The sequence below is a fragment of the Labrus bergylta genome, chromosome 6 (assembly GCF_963930695.1).
Source record: "Labrus bergylta chromosome 6, fLabBer1.1, whole genome shotgun sequence".
In the NCBI taxonomy this organism is placed as follows: Eukaryota; Metazoa; Chordata; class Actinopteri; order Labriformes; family Labridae; genus Labrus; species Labrus bergylta.
Window position 1 is genome coordinate 21,228,967 of NC_089200.1, and position 15,289 is coordinate 21,244,255.

Here is a 15,289-nt window from a genome sequence, read left to right on the forward strand (position 1 = left end):
CAGTTGGATGCAATGGTATTGGTAACACCCCACTCTAGCGTTTCCTTACCCTGTTAGTGTTTAAATCTGTCTCACACCTCGGGAAGCAAAGATGAACTCTTTTTCAAATCTCAATCTCCTATCACTATCTGGAAGGTCGCTCGCACCATGCATGTAGAAAAAGGATTGTAGTCCGCACAAAAATTGTGCTGTTGAATATTTTTCATATGGGGGAAAAATAAATCCTCAGAATGATTTGTTTTATCAGCTGGTACCCACTCATTTATTGATGCTCTGTTTGTTCGGACCTCCTTTCCCTGATATGTCTTTTTATGGAAAGAAAATCGATGTTCTCTTAAATTTCATCTCTGTAAACACCATTAAAATATTCTCTAACAACCAAAAGCAACTGAAAAGTGTTTAATGAAGAAAAAAAAAAGAACTCTGGAAATGTCTCTGTTCCTTTCTGTAAAAGATTCAATAAGGGGATTGTCAAAGGAAAAAAAAAATGTTAAGATAAAGAAAAAAAAAAAAACTGCAAAGAAAAAGAGTCGCAATTTTTACAATACCCAGTAGCCTGTTTCACTCGCTCGGAATAAAAAGACAGTGGGCACATTTCTACAAAGTGCAGCGTCTTAATTAGATGCTTCACTCTCTACAGGCTCGTTAGTGTGTGTCTGTGTGTACAAATGTGTTCATGACTGCGTCTGGAGCAAGTCAGTGTGGGTGTATTTTCTGTTTCTCGTGTGTGTGTGTTTGCTTCTGTGTGTCTACATGCCTGCAGTATATGTTGTATGTATGCTGCGTGTGTGTGTGTGCGTGTGTGTGCGTGTGTGTGTGTGTGTGTTGTGTGTGCAGCACTGACAGAGCTGTCTGAAGGCTGGCAGGCTGCAGATTTGTAGCGAGTTCGGATGATCATCTTATCTCCTGTCACCGCCAGTGAAAGATTGGAGGAACCGAGCCCACCGCAGCACACACAAACAGACACACACACACACAATCACACACACAATCACACACACACACAAGTACGCACACGCACACTCAGAGTCATATCTCCTTTTTGCGTTCTGTTTTTTCTTCTCTCTTGCTCTCTCACTCAATCTTGTTTTTTTCCCTGTGTGTTGCTGTGTGTCGTTTCTCCTCGCTCCCTCTCTCTCAGTAAATGGTGCTGAGCCAAACACTCATTATTACAGGCAATCATTTCGACATGAAATACCCACTTCCTGCTCACCACTCTCCTCCCCTCTCTCCCTCATTTTCTTCCCTCGTCCAACTCTTTTATGCTCCTACAATCACATAATGACACACACACACACACACACACACACACACACACACACACACACACACACACACACACACACACACACAGTAATTTCATTCCTTGAAGTCCATTTTGCAGGGAATGGTTATTTCAGAGTGCGACCTTGGGGTCTTTCCTGTAAGCACAATTGTTCGTCTGCACACTTTCCGTGTGTGTGTGTACATGCAACCTTGTGCTTTTGTGCGGTTTCTGGAGCACTGTGCCAAAAACAGAGAGCTGATTTTACGGGTAAGGAGAGATTGATTTCCCCCCCCAACTCTCAACTGCTCATTTGCCAAATTGAAATCTGATGAGCCGCAGAGGTTTTGTTTATGTGGCATTCAGACCACAGATGGTCTTTTTCAAACATTTTAACCAACAAGAACTACCTGACCTGCTGTGAAGTTTATAAGTGTAGGAAAGCATGCCCTCATTAACTACACGTTGCCATTGCTGAGTTGAATTTCACAAATGAATAGAATTTAATGAATTGATTATTTTTTTAAATAATAATCAATTTAAACAACATGGGCTTTGTGTGATCAAAAAACTATCACTGGTTGAAGAACTAATTAAAAAGATCCTAGTTTCTCTCATAATAATACCATCAATAAAGGTAAACACTTGTTATGGACCTCACTATAACAAAGTCCAATAGAGACTCATTGCTGTAGATGGTTTCTTCACTTGGTCATGAAATGAGTTAAACTTTTTAGTTGTGTTCCATTGTCAAAACTTAGTTCAGAAAAAGGTTTGGTCATCAGTAGTCCCCGGTCATTTGATTTTGTTTGGCTAAGGTAACTGTGTACTAGGAATGTTTTCAAGATGGACCACCACTGCTGAGTGATGTATACCTCTCCTGGTTTTTCCTGGGAATGTTCACCAGACACATTGTCCAAATAAAAATGCAAAAGCTCTAAGCAGTGAGCCACAGACTTGATAACTTCAGTCTTAACTTAATGGGCAATTCTGGATTTTCTGACTTGAAATGTTGACCCATGAGACTTTATCAATGACAGTCTTCTCTGCACATAGACTATATATGTCACATATATTGTTATACTTACAACTTCTTTAGCATATTAACTGAATGTTTTGATTATTATCCATATGAGAACAGTAGGATCAATAAACCAGTGAATGATCTGTGCTTGCTCTCTACTGCTCCCGTTTCAAGCATAGACTGTATTAACCATGGTTATAGTCTCAGTGTAATCACCCATTGGTTTGTGAAGTGGACTTTTGAAGCCTGCAGCAATGGTGGTCACCATGCTGGAAATCCTGTCTCAAAGTGACTTTTAGTCAACCTAGTAACAGGTAAAGCTAACCGCTACAATGCACCTGTCAGTCAGTCAGGTCAGCCACGTCACTAGTAATAAATAGCTCTTGGCCTTAATATAAGAAAAAAGCTGAGTTATTTAACAAACAAATCACCCTCCTGTGTAACAATTAAGACATGAGCTATTAACACAGAGTTTGCTGATAACAAATTAAAGTGCATGTATAATTACTATGGACTATAGTCATTGACTATGGTCATTCAAAGTTTATGTTAGTTAAGTTATGTCCACACACACACACACACACACACACACACACAGTCCCATTAGTCCTCAGCCCAGCTGAGAGTGACTTCTGCCGAGAGGCAATTCCACTGTAATAAAATCTATAGGGTGGGGGAGTTTAATCCTCACTAACCCCCCACCCCACCCCACTCCTCCACTCTTTCCCCCCCTCCATCCTCTCCCACTCTTCATCCTGCTTCTCCCTCTCTCCTCCCTCGTCCCTCTCCTCCTCAACTGGCTGCCGATGATAAATGAGTCAATTATGTGTGTGTGTGCACGCGGCGCTAAAGAAGGCGAGCGGATGGGGCCGTTATTACCTGTTGCGGCTGGGGGTAATGTTGCGGTATTAATCATATTCTAATTTTCCTCTGCTAAACAACCCTCCCACCACCACCTCCTCTCTCCACCCACCTCCAATGTCCCACCTCACTACACCACCCCCCACCACCACCTCCACCATCAATATATTTGCCACAAGTCTGTAAACTGCTGAAGACCCAAAATATACTACATCTCAGGGGAGATGGGGTGAGAGAGACAAGGAGAGAGAGAGAGAGAGAGTTTTTGATGTAACAGGGAAGGTGTTTGTGTGCTTCAACCAGTGTGTGGGTGTGATTGCAAATTCAGCTATCAGCATTATCCCGCCTTAGAGGACACATGGGACAGTTTTGGGGGTTAGGAGAGACAGGCAGACACATAGGACAGTGTTTGGCTCTTATCACATCTGTGGTGTGTGTGTGTGCTGCCTGACATGCTGTCAGACTGAGCAACCATCTCAGGTCATGTCCTGAGCATACAATAAGAAGTAAGGCAGATGTACTCCATTTCCAGACAGAATTGGCCTTTCTGACCCACTTAAAGCGACGTTAGTGAAACTTGGCAAAGTGTGCTGTCGAAGGTGAAAGAGGGGGGAGCGGTCAGACAGACAGAGGGACAGACTGGCAGACCAGCTGGTAATTGGGGAAGCATCAAAATGAGGAGGAGGAGTGGAGGGAGGAGGAGTGGAGGGCGCAGGAGTAGATTGAAAATTGTCCAGAGAGAGACAGAAAGAGACACCTTGGATGTGCCTGCCTGCAGTCTTGGCTGCGTTTCAGGCTCAGAGCGTGACTTCGTCTATTTCTGCTCTGCTCGGAGGTGATAATGGGCTGTCAGCACCCCAGTCACCCTGCTCCCTCCTCCCCCACTGAGTGTGAGAGAAAGCTAGGGGAGGGGGGAGCAAGTGAGTGAAGAGTAATTTGTTGTCATTTTGCTTATTACATTGTGTATTTTTATCCACGATATGATACATGTCGAAACTCATGTTCTTTCTTTTTCCCTCTCTTCTCTCTGTTGCAGTTTGAAAATGGAATGTGAAAAACTGGCTACAGAGAAGACAGAGATCCAGAGACACTACGTTATGGTGAGACACACACACACACACACACACACACACACACACACACACACACACACATGCTGTGTGTCTCTCCACATTAACAAGTGGCCGTGCCAAGTCCACCAATCCCTTTCATCTGCTAACAGCTGCCAAAAACCACATGCAGGACCACACACACACACACACCCTATATTAAAGGACTGCAGAATAAACAGCACTTATTTGGGCTGTAATCCTGTTTCTTCTCTTTGTGGATTCTTTTTTTTCATGTCCCAGATATGCATGCGGATCTGTACAGCTGATGTGTGTTCACATCTGTCTTTGGCCGTATAAAGAACCTCATACACAATATAAACCGGCCAATTTTATTTAAACACCTATGTGCTAAGAGCTGGCATCAAGTGTGTTGTCCAATTATTCTCTATCTTTTGTGTTATCATTTAAATCAACTGTTTACTTTAGAAACTATGAAATTAAATCCATTCTCCTGAAGATGTTGTGTAGCTTGATCTGTTGCAGTTTCACAGGTAAGCACGATAAGCAGGAAAAGGTAAACACAATTATTCTAAGTTGCTCTTTGATAAGTTCTTTCTGTGCCAAAGGATTTTAGGCATCCCTATAATAATTTTTAATATCACTGATGGCAGAGATCACTAAAGACGTCAGCATGTGACCATGGTTACAATCACAAAGTCCTTTCTAGAAATCTTGGCGTTTAAACAAATAAATCATGAAACAACAGACGACACGCAACATGAATGTGCTCTGCATTGTTGCCAGTCATTCAGCACTCTGTGTAAATATTTTTTTAGGAATACATGAGTTTGCTCATGTTTTCTTGAAAAGTAAAGGCTAAACCCCTTTGTTTATTTCACTTGATTTTTTTTTGCTGTCTGCAAACCACCATCCTTGTGTTACCTGTGATCAGAAAAACACAACACACAGCTGACCAAGTGCAGGCTGCACCAAAAAAAAAATAGAGAAGCTATGTGGCAATCCTGGCACAGAGCGAGGACTTGTGGGGGGATTGAAGTCTTAGTGATGAGGAGGGAGGAGGGGGGTTAGTTGGCATCGAGCACAGGCCAGGTCTCCTTTCCTGGCTTATGATTTGGGTTTGGATGAGTTTGGATGTTGCTAAGCAACAGGCAAAACTTGGCACAGCTGCTGCCGAGCGAAGCTGCCAGCTGCCAGGAAAGGCGTCTTTTATGGTGGCACACAGACACACACAGAAAGAGGAGCGAACACGCACTCGCAGAGAAAACATGCACATAAAGCACATAGATACACATGCCTACATAGTTGCAGGCTAACACAAACACACACACCTGCACACTCACACGCGCACATATGTTTGCTAACTGCCAGGAAAGATGTCTGGAGAGAGAGGACCCCTGCCATCCCCTCTCCCTTCCTGCCAGACTGTTCTGGCTGCCTAACTGCCAATCTCCACTCTCCACAAGCAGTCACACTGAAAGGCAAATGTCAGCCTGTCACTTTCCGAGGCATCTGACTTTAAAATGTTCCCTCCCTCCATCCATCTCTGAGGATGGAGAGAGCGGGAGACAGGGCGGAAAAGAGAAATCCTCACCTGTCTCTCTCTCACTCTCTGGCATTCACTCCCTCCTGCGTTCCTCACAGCTCTTTGTACATTCGGCTAAAAGTCAGGGTCAAATAGCTCACATTAGACACGATTATTGCAATAGTCTGTCACCTTCCTCTGCCCAGCGACAATTTCGCTGCCTCGCGTCTAAATCCTGGCTGCTGAAAAAGTGCCTCAGGGTCATTCTAGTGCCATTGACTTTCAGCAAAGCCAAGGTGATTGAATTAGCAGGGATGTGCTTTTTTTATGGGCACTTCAGAGTGCATGTACAAGGACTGGCATCATCTGAAGCTAAGAGGAAAGAAAACCACTTTGTGACTGGATCAGGAAATTCTGCTGCTGGGTTTAAGTGTGAAAACAATAAAATAAATCAGAATAAGTTGACGTTGTTCATTTATAAGTCAGATTAGTTGTCATTTGCACATCTTTCATAGTAAGACTATTTTATGTTTTTTGTAGCTTTTTCTTCTTAGCTCCTGTTGGAAAAAGGCTGTACTATTTGTTTTGGTTGTTTTCAACAAACCTCTCCAAAAATGTCACAAACAACAATATGTTATCTTTTTTTAATACTTCATGACGTCTTTGTCTGCAATACACAGCTCCCTAAGCCTCTTCAGTTCTACTGTGGACGGTAATCTTTTTTTTATTTCTTTTATAAAAGAGGTCACAACACAAAGTTTCATTTCTAAAAAAAAGAAGCTTTTGTCCTCAAACAGAGGGGCACAGCACTTATGCAGAAAACTGCTATCAAACAGGAGACAATGTTTTTGTTAGGGACTAAGGTAAGCCCCAGATTTAAACATCTTTAGTGTTGTAGGTTATTTAAGGCAACATGTATGTCGGATTAACAGCAGGCTAAAACTATTTCTTTGTTGATAGCTCTCAAGGAATGTTTTCATAAAACTCATTTTTTTCCTATGCGGATAAAATAAAACAACAAAGCCTGACCTTAAACTTAAGCTGCAGGATACTAAATCTTATGGAGATAGCAGATAAATTTGATGAGTTTTCGGGAGTCTCTCAGGTTGTGTATTTATTCTACTTTATTTGATTTAGCAGACACTTTCTTAACTTCCCTTTTAGTTTGATCAACTAATGTATTGCCTTGCTTTTTCATATTTCACAAAGTCTGCTTTGTTCATCCAGTCTAACAACATAAATGTATCCACATTGTAAATATTCAATAGAATTTTGAAGAACATTTTGGCTCTATCTACACTACACAACAATGTTTTATCAAAAAACCCCTCATCATATTCTTGTTCATGTAAACTAAAACTAACTCATGTTCTTCTGTTTTTCAGTATTATGAGATGTCCTACGGCCTTAACATTGAAATGCACAAACAGGTGAGATTCTCTCTCTCTCTCTCTCCCTCTCTCAGTCTGTGTCTCTCGACCACTGTAATGTCAGTCCTCCCTCTGATGGACCGGTATAGAAGCCCTGTGCTGTGGAGATGTTAATAAGATCTGCAAAGAGAATTCATTTCTCCACCACAGACAAACAGATGAGAATACTCTGCCCTTCTCTGAGTCTCCAGAACAGCTTCCTCTCTCACCACCAGTCATAAATCCTTGTCTGTTACTGCCTATGTGCCCCCCCCCAGGCCTTCTATCAACACCCCCAATTCTCACCTGCTTCTGAGTCCTCCATTGCACTCTCTTGATTTGTCTTTTTAATGCTCCTCTTTCTTAATCTCTGTTCCTGTCTTTCTTCATTTCCATTGATTTCTTTTTCTCTTTCTTTCTCCCCTTTATTTTTGCACCACCCCCCCCCCACATACACACACACACACACCTCTGTCTCCTTGCACACATACAGTCCGTGCTGACTTTCACTTTAAATCAGGTCACTGCCTTCCTGCCGTCTACTCTCCTTCTCTCTCTCTGTCTCTGTTCATTTCGCCATCTCAGTCGCTTCACTTTTGTCGTGCCGCCGCTGCCACTCCACCCCCCAATCACGTTCTCTTTCCTCCTCCGCCTTCCTTCTGTTTCTTCTTCCCTCTCTTTCTCACTTTTACTGTCTATTTCTCCTCACACTCCCACATTCTTTGTTCATTGGCTGTCATTCCCTCAACCCAATCTGCCCTTTTCTTCCTCCTCCTCCACCTCCTCTCCTTCTTCCGCCTCCTCCTCTCATTTCCCCTATCCCATTTGAGCACCCCACCCCACCCCACCCCCCATCACAGTCTTTATCCACCTCTCTTGAATGCTTGTGTTCTCTCGCTCTGTCCTCTCTCTCTCTCTCTCTCTCTCTCTCTCTCTCTCTCTCTCTCTCTCTCTCTCCTGACGATGTCATTTAGTAGTTGGAGTTCTCTAACAAGAAATCATTGTGTCTCCCTTGTGGTGGGGGCTGATGGATTCAGAGGAGGGAGGGAGGGAAGGAGGGAGGGAGGGAAGGAGGGAGTGAGAGGAGGCACACTGCTTGGCTGAAAAATTGAAAGCAAAGGGAGGGAGGGAGAGATTTGGGCAAGCAAGAGGGATGAGAGAGAGAGAGAGAGGAGCGAGAAAAAGGAGGGGGTGGAAGTTCAGTCCGGCATCAATAAATCACTTAAGGGAGAGAATGGAGTGGGGAGAGTGTGTTTGTGAATGTGTACACACGCACACGCGCACGCACACGCACGCACATGTACATACGTTTTCACATACACACAACAGAGTCTAGCTGTCAACAAGACAAACAGCCTGCGGCCATAATGATGTTGTCATGATCTCTGCATGCATATCATTACTGGCCTTAACAGCCTTGTTGGGCCTGCCGCTATTTGTGTGTGTGTGTGTTTGTTTGTGTGTTGTGTGTGTGTGCACATTAGATGTCACATGACAGGAGAGATTGCATCACTGATAATTGCATTAATACATGGATAGAAGAAATGGATGGAAAAAGCGATACATAAAAGAAAGATGGACAAGAGGAAAGATGGAAAGAGAGATTATGTTGAAAAGGAAGAGATGGATAGAGGGAGGGAGCAAAGGAGGAAGGAAGAGTTTGCTCTCGGCAGTGTAGCGGAGCAGATCGAGACAGACACACACCCACAGCAAGAATCCCTGACCCCCAGCAGGAAACATACATACACACTCAAGCATACAAAATGCAAACACACACACACACACACACACACACACACACACACACACACACACACACACACAGACACACAGACATGTGAGGACACATCAGAAACAGATGCACACACACAGGCACAATACATGCACACAGTAAGAAAAGAAGGAGAATCGAGCATCTCTTCTCCATCACACACGCTCATGAAAATGCACACAAACACGCGCACAGACACACACTCTGTGTGGGTGGCTGAGGCCACAGCAGATGCTGTCCATGAATATTTTAGCCAAACTCCCTGGCAGAGTTTCCATTTGCATGGACCAAGTGTAAGCAGCTGAAATATTTACCACACTGGCCCTGGTAGAAGCAGGCCATGTTGTGTGTGTGTGTGTGTGTGTGTGTGTGTGTTTGTTTTTTATGTGTGTGTGGGTGTGTAACCTTTTGAGTGTGTGTTTTATTTTTGTTCCAGCTCAATCTTGGCTGTGTGTTTTTTTTTTCATCAAACCAACAGTATCTTTTTTTTTCCAGACAGAGATTGCCAAGCGGCTGAATGTGATCTGTGCTCAGCTCATCCCATTCCTGTCGCAAGAGGTGACACACTCACACGCACACACACACACACACACACACACACACACACACACACACACACACACACACACACACACACACACACTGCACTGCTAATACATGCAGACCCTGCTCTCTGCTGTCTGACAGCAGTACACACAGACGGCGTGCACATGCATTCCTACAACAGGCAATAACTTACGCTCACACATTTATAGCTGCAGATGGACAGAACAACAAAGATCATCCTCGATAGCCAAGTGTTCATAGAAAAAAAAAAAGTAAATATTACAAAAATGCTGTTTGGAGGAGAATGGATACATATGTGCATTTTTATGTTATACCTACAGATTCATGTTACGGAGGACTATAAAGTTTTAATTATAAGTCTGATGATGAATATATTTAACTCTGATTCTTGGTTCGTTCCACAGCACCAACAACAAGTGGTCCAGGCCATGGAGCGCGCCAAACAGGTGACCATGGGGGAGCTAAATGCTTCGATAGGGGTACGTGGGCTCCCCCCTCTGCCTCATAGCGTGTGTGCCTTACCCTCCCGTGTATTGATATTCCCTCCTTTTCTTTTTTCTTAAACTGAGGCAAACAATCATAGGCAAACTAAACTATAAAATATAATCATTTAATTGAACTATTAAATTAGGACTTAAGATCACTAATTTAAAATATATATCAATATAGAATTGGTTTAAGATGGTTTCACCTGGTACCCGGACAGACAAGAGGCCCCATCAGTTGTCCCATTTTCCAAATATATGCATTTCAAATCTTAATCAGGTGTTCATACTTTTCCAGTTTCAGTCACTGTCACTTAATTTCCTTTCATGCTGATTTGGCCGAAGAGCTTCCCGTCCTAAAGAGCCACCGCCTTGACCCTAGCATTTCTCCTCTTGCGCACGTAGCACCTTCATCATTTCCTCCACTTGATCACTTCCTGGTGAGCCACGTCCTAAGGTGCTCATAAGTCACCCAGATCTTTCTTTGTTCTGTCTCCCTCCTCTTGTTATGTTTCTTCTACTATCCTGCCTCTCTACAGCAACAGCTTCAGGCCCAGCACCTCTCCCAGCATGTCCAGGGTTTGCCAATTGGACCACACCCATCTGGACTGCCCCACCCCGGCCTGGCGCTGGGTGGAGGATCCGGTCTGCTGGCCCTGTCGGGGGCTCTGGGGGCCCAGCTGGCTGCCAAGGATGAGCGAGCTCACCTAGAGGCAGCAGCCGCTGCTGCTGCCGCCGCTGAACACCACAGAGGTACAGGAACACTTAAAGTCATTGGTGTTTACTTACCCCAGTCAGTTTGGGTTTCTCGAAGAGTGTGAAGCCGCAGACACGTTTAGACCTGGAACTTAAGTTGGATTTCTTTTTTCAGAGATAAAAGCTGTCTGAGGGATGTGGGAGTAGTATAAACACTGAAGCCTGGCTTGATGGATCCTGATGATTGGCTTTACTTTGGGTTGTTGGCAGGGCATGGGAGTTCTGTTGATATTAAAACTCCTCTTGGATCTCTTTCCAATGAGTCATCAGCTGCAGAGTAATGTGAAGTGATGGTGGATAATCTTACATTAATCTTTGTCTGTGTGTCCTTATCTTCCCTTGCTCTCATGTGATCCGGTACCTGGATTGGTTTGATCCTTCTGCTGGAATGAGCAGACCGTGAAGCTGGACCAGTGAGTACACTTTACCTCAAACAAATAGACAACTTTGGCCCATATGGTAGGGTAGTGTTGGAATGTTTAGCAGGTCAATAGTGCTTTCCTGTAATGCATGCAATGAAAGTACTGAGTATTTCTCCTGTACACTCACACATGTATATCGATTAGTTCAGCAGTGTCTGATATTGTAGCCAAACAATGTTGTGCAGGAATATCCACAAAACAAAAGAACAAAAATATATTACTTTCCTTATTTTTAGAAATATGTTTTTAAATTATTGAACACGTTTAGATTGTGGTGCTTATTTTACGAATCCTTTATTAGTCAGAGAAGTTAGAGATAAAGATAAAGAAGAAAAGTACTTGGAGGTTTGCAGATTTTGAATAATATTGAAATAATTTTCCTGAAAAGATTTTTCCTATATGACAATAATAATAGGAACGTTTTGCGTTCCCTCTAGTAGTGTGCTCCACTACACCCGAATATTTATTCATGTATTACTACTAACTTTATTGGCTATATGTTTAGTGATCTTGCCTGCTGACACAAATTAAGATTATTATCATGTCACATGAAGTTTTCCCTATAATGAGCATCTCATTTGATTGTTCTGTCCAGGAAACTCATGTAATGATTGTCATTTTAGAAATCATTAACAGTGACCCAGTTCCCCTTAGAATAACGAAACAACTTTTTTAAAGTTAATATATTTCAAGGAACATTTGAGGTTTCATGGATGATTCTCTGGTCACACATTTTGTGAGCTTTGAGTATTTTGTCTGGCTTCACTTTCACATAACAGTATAAAAACAGCTTTTTGGGTCTTTCATACACTAGGATTGAGGTCACTGTTGCCAGACACTGTAAGACAGCAAGTTGGGTCTCAGCACTATATCACTGCTACTATTAAATCAGGTCAGTACTGGTTAAAAAAACGTCCTTGGTGCCAAAGTATACACGGGCAGCCGGCGTAAAGAAATCTTAAGGAATTCACTTTGGTCCTCTCACTCCTTCAGTGAGCCAGTCGATCGATTCCAGCTGATATTCTCTCACATTCATTCCGGAAGCTTATGAGGCAGACATGATTTATGCAGTGCCTCTCACCTCATTATCACCCTCTTCCTCCCTCTCTGCCGTCTCTCTCTTCTCCACTGCTCTCTCATTCCCTTTCTTTCTCCTCCTCCTCCTCCTCCTCCTCTTCTTTGTGCCTTCATGGATACCTCCCCTTTGCTCTTTTACCTCACTCTCTTACTCCCTCTTTTTCTCAACCCAACCCTCTCACACTCCTCTCCTCTCCTTCTGTCTCTCTTCCCTGCAGAGCTCTCTGTCCAACGGGGATAAGGGCCGCTCGGCAGACTACCTCAGCAATGGCAAGAAGAGGAAAGCTGATGAGAAGGAGTTCATGACGGACTATGTGAGGCACTTTTATAAAATAGTTGAAGTTTCACAACAGTGTTTCACCAAACTCTGTGCAGATCTCTCAGACCAGTGCTGTCTGTACTGTGGAAAGTAATAGATCTCCCCCCCCCCCCCATTTTCATTATTGTAGGAAGCAGAAATAGAAACAAATGTAAAGGATACGTTTCCATGTGAAGATAAAGGAATCTTGGGTATCGTAATATCATAGCTTTGAACACAGACCTGCAGTTATGAAAACAGCATTGCCTTAAAGGAATTCAACTCTCAAAGTTAAAAATCTTTAATTAATTACATTTGTATAGTCCATCAGATAACCCATCTCAGGTCACAAAAGATAAAGATTTGTTTTAGTATGTAAATGAATGTTCTTGCAGAAGAAAAAAATGTTTTATGAAACTTTAAAAATCTGTTGCACACGCCTCTGTTTGTGTGTTATTGTCTGTGTGTTGTATATTTCTACATGTAATCTCCATACATCAGACACCCTGAGCAGGAATATCTAACCTCACTCTCTCCTCTCTCGCAGGGCAGCGATGCAGATAAGAGTGATGATAATTTGGTGGTGGATGAGGTTAGTAGTCAGCCTGCCGGCCTCTGTTGGCAGCTTTTCACTGCTTTCATCTACATACATCATGTAAACACACCCAGCAGGACCATCTGAATAATGATGATAATAACAATGATAACCCTACGGCCCTTCTCTGCCTTTGTCTGCCCTTATTCCACAACATTCACAGCCATAAAGTACAGAAGCAAACACACTTGACTGCACTTTATTGTAAACACAGTGTAATCCTGTAGGTGTGGTGGTTCAGGTTTTATTACTTGTGTGAATACATGCAGGCAAGTGGACAGCAAGGTTTTCTCCAGTGAAAGATCAAAAATGGTAAATACTGAGTATGCATGACCTCTATTTGATATTCTGATGATGATCCTCTTTGACTTTCACATTTCTCCTCTGTGGATCAATATAGAGTTATCTTTAAGAATAAAAACACAAGTGTCCATTGTGTGCTGAATGATAAGAACCAAAGGTCAACCCAGCTCCTGAAATCTTACATAATGTTCAATGCAGTTTGATGAATTGATGAAAGAATGTGTCTGTCTTGGCACAGATATTCCAAAGATTTGTCTCTTACAAGCACTCATCATCAGGTTCCCATTCGTATACTGACACCGATCTTCCTGGCTGAATCATTCTTCATGTTCATATGGACATTCAATGGCCTTGAATGTGAATCCAGTGTCATCTGAATCAAAACACACTGTCCAGAATAAATACTTTTCATCTAGCATGGCCAAAAAAGCAATGCAAGTTTAATAATAAAATTTAAAAAAGAGACAAATGGCGAGGTTTTCTCTAGAATATGGACGATTGAAGAAGCTTAATATCTGCCTTTTATAAAGTTTTCTGTGTTTTGATTTCAGGACCCGTCGTCCCCTCGCAGTGTGCAGTCCTACTCTTCCAGGGAGAACGGCCTTGACAAGATGCCCCAGTCCCGAAAGGAAGGCCCACCTCAGGCCAGCCCCACCTCCCTGGCCTCCTCCAGCAGCGCCACCTCGCCATCTCGTGGCAAAGAGCCCCCACAGGTAGACACACAAATCTGTCTGGAGACACGCATGTATTCACATGACCGTTTGTGTGAGCCCATGTGAGAAGACACTTGTTTGAATCTTTTTTGTGCTGCTTCTGTTACATCCATACAGAGCACACAAGGTATTTTTTAGTATGGGAGATCAGTGTTTCCATTCCGTAGGCACACAGTGTACGCTGCTTTTTATAGGTCAATAGTTTCTCCCTGATTTATTATACTGTAAATTCAACATCCCACACGTTCAGTCTGAGTCTGACATCTCACAGATCTCCACGTATTCTTCCTGCTCTGAGTCATCCTCATTGTTCTCCACTTTCTGTTTTTAATTATTTCTTTCTGTCGTTCCTCCCTTTATTTAATTTTTCTTAGTTTAGCTCTTTTGTGTTATGAAAAATAATTTATTATTATAACATGATTTAATTATGGTCAACTTTTATTTCAATCATGCAATCATTACTTTAGCAGTTACATGCCCTTATATGGGCATCAAAGGGGTGTTTTCCTCTGTTAATAAAGAAAAAAATGCACCAGCCTCCAGTTTATGAGAACATGACATCCATCAGTTTAAGACCACATCATGAATACGATGCAGGTTTTTCTCAAGAACTTTCTGTAGAATCAACTTAAGAAAAACCTTTAGAAGATAATGGTGAGGAAGGCAAAATGTGTTTGTATAAGTTTTCAAACTAAGTTTGTTTTATTTTCTTCTTATTCTTCTTTGCTCCTCCAGAGGGAGAAGTCCAGCACTCCAGGTATGAAACCAGGGACCCCCATGTCTCAGGAGTCCAACACTCCAGGACCCAGCGGACCACCGCAATTCAGACCTATCCCAGGCAAACCAGGTGTAGATCTCGGTAAGAACACACTGTGCTAATACTTTTATTATAAGAACAATTATCTGTAATTTGAATGTAGGCATTGAAGCCATGAAGCTTTACTGTATGATAGGAAAAAAACTGAAACGAAACTTTCTCTCCCTCCTCTCAAGAACACTGCACATACACTCAGTTAAACATCTGAGTTTTGAGCCTGTATCAGCTTTGTTTTCTGTTGTGATTATCAACATAGGTCTGTAGTAGTTGGTATGGGTGTCAGCCAGCTCCCCTCCACCCACCACCATCCAGAGCTCTAGGCTGAAATGTTC

General features: G+C 42.7%; 1 protein-coding gene across 2 annotated transcripts in view; it reads left to right on the plus strand.

The window, feature by feature from the left end:
* Positions 1–15,289, plus strand: part of tle2a (TLE family member 2, transcriptional corepressor a) — a 38,970-nt gene that overhangs the window by 18,494 nt on the left and 5,187 nt on the right. The window contains exons 3-12 of one of the 2 annotated variants that reach the window (XM_020647601.3): positions 4,186–4,249; positions 7,130–7,174; positions 9,420–9,482; positions 9,896–9,970; positions 10,516–10,729; positions 11,129–11,145; positions 12,450–12,545; positions 13,077–13,121; positions 13,979–14,140; positions 14,876–14,999. In XM_020647601.3, the coding sequence (XP_020503257.1) occupies positions 4,186–4,249; positions 7,130–7,174; positions 9,420–9,482; positions 9,896–9,970; positions 10,516–10,729; positions 11,129–11,145; positions 12,450–12,545; positions 13,077–13,121; positions 13,979–14,140; positions 14,876–14,999 (905 nt within the window). The remainder of the gene's footprint in view (positions 1–4,185; positions 4,250–7,129; positions 7,175–9,419; positions 9,483–9,895; positions 9,971–10,515; positions 10,730–11,128; positions 11,146–12,449; positions 12,546–13,076; positions 13,122–13,978; positions 14,141–14,875; positions 15,000–15,289) is intronic. The other variant, XM_020647602.3, reaches the window with a different exon arrangement.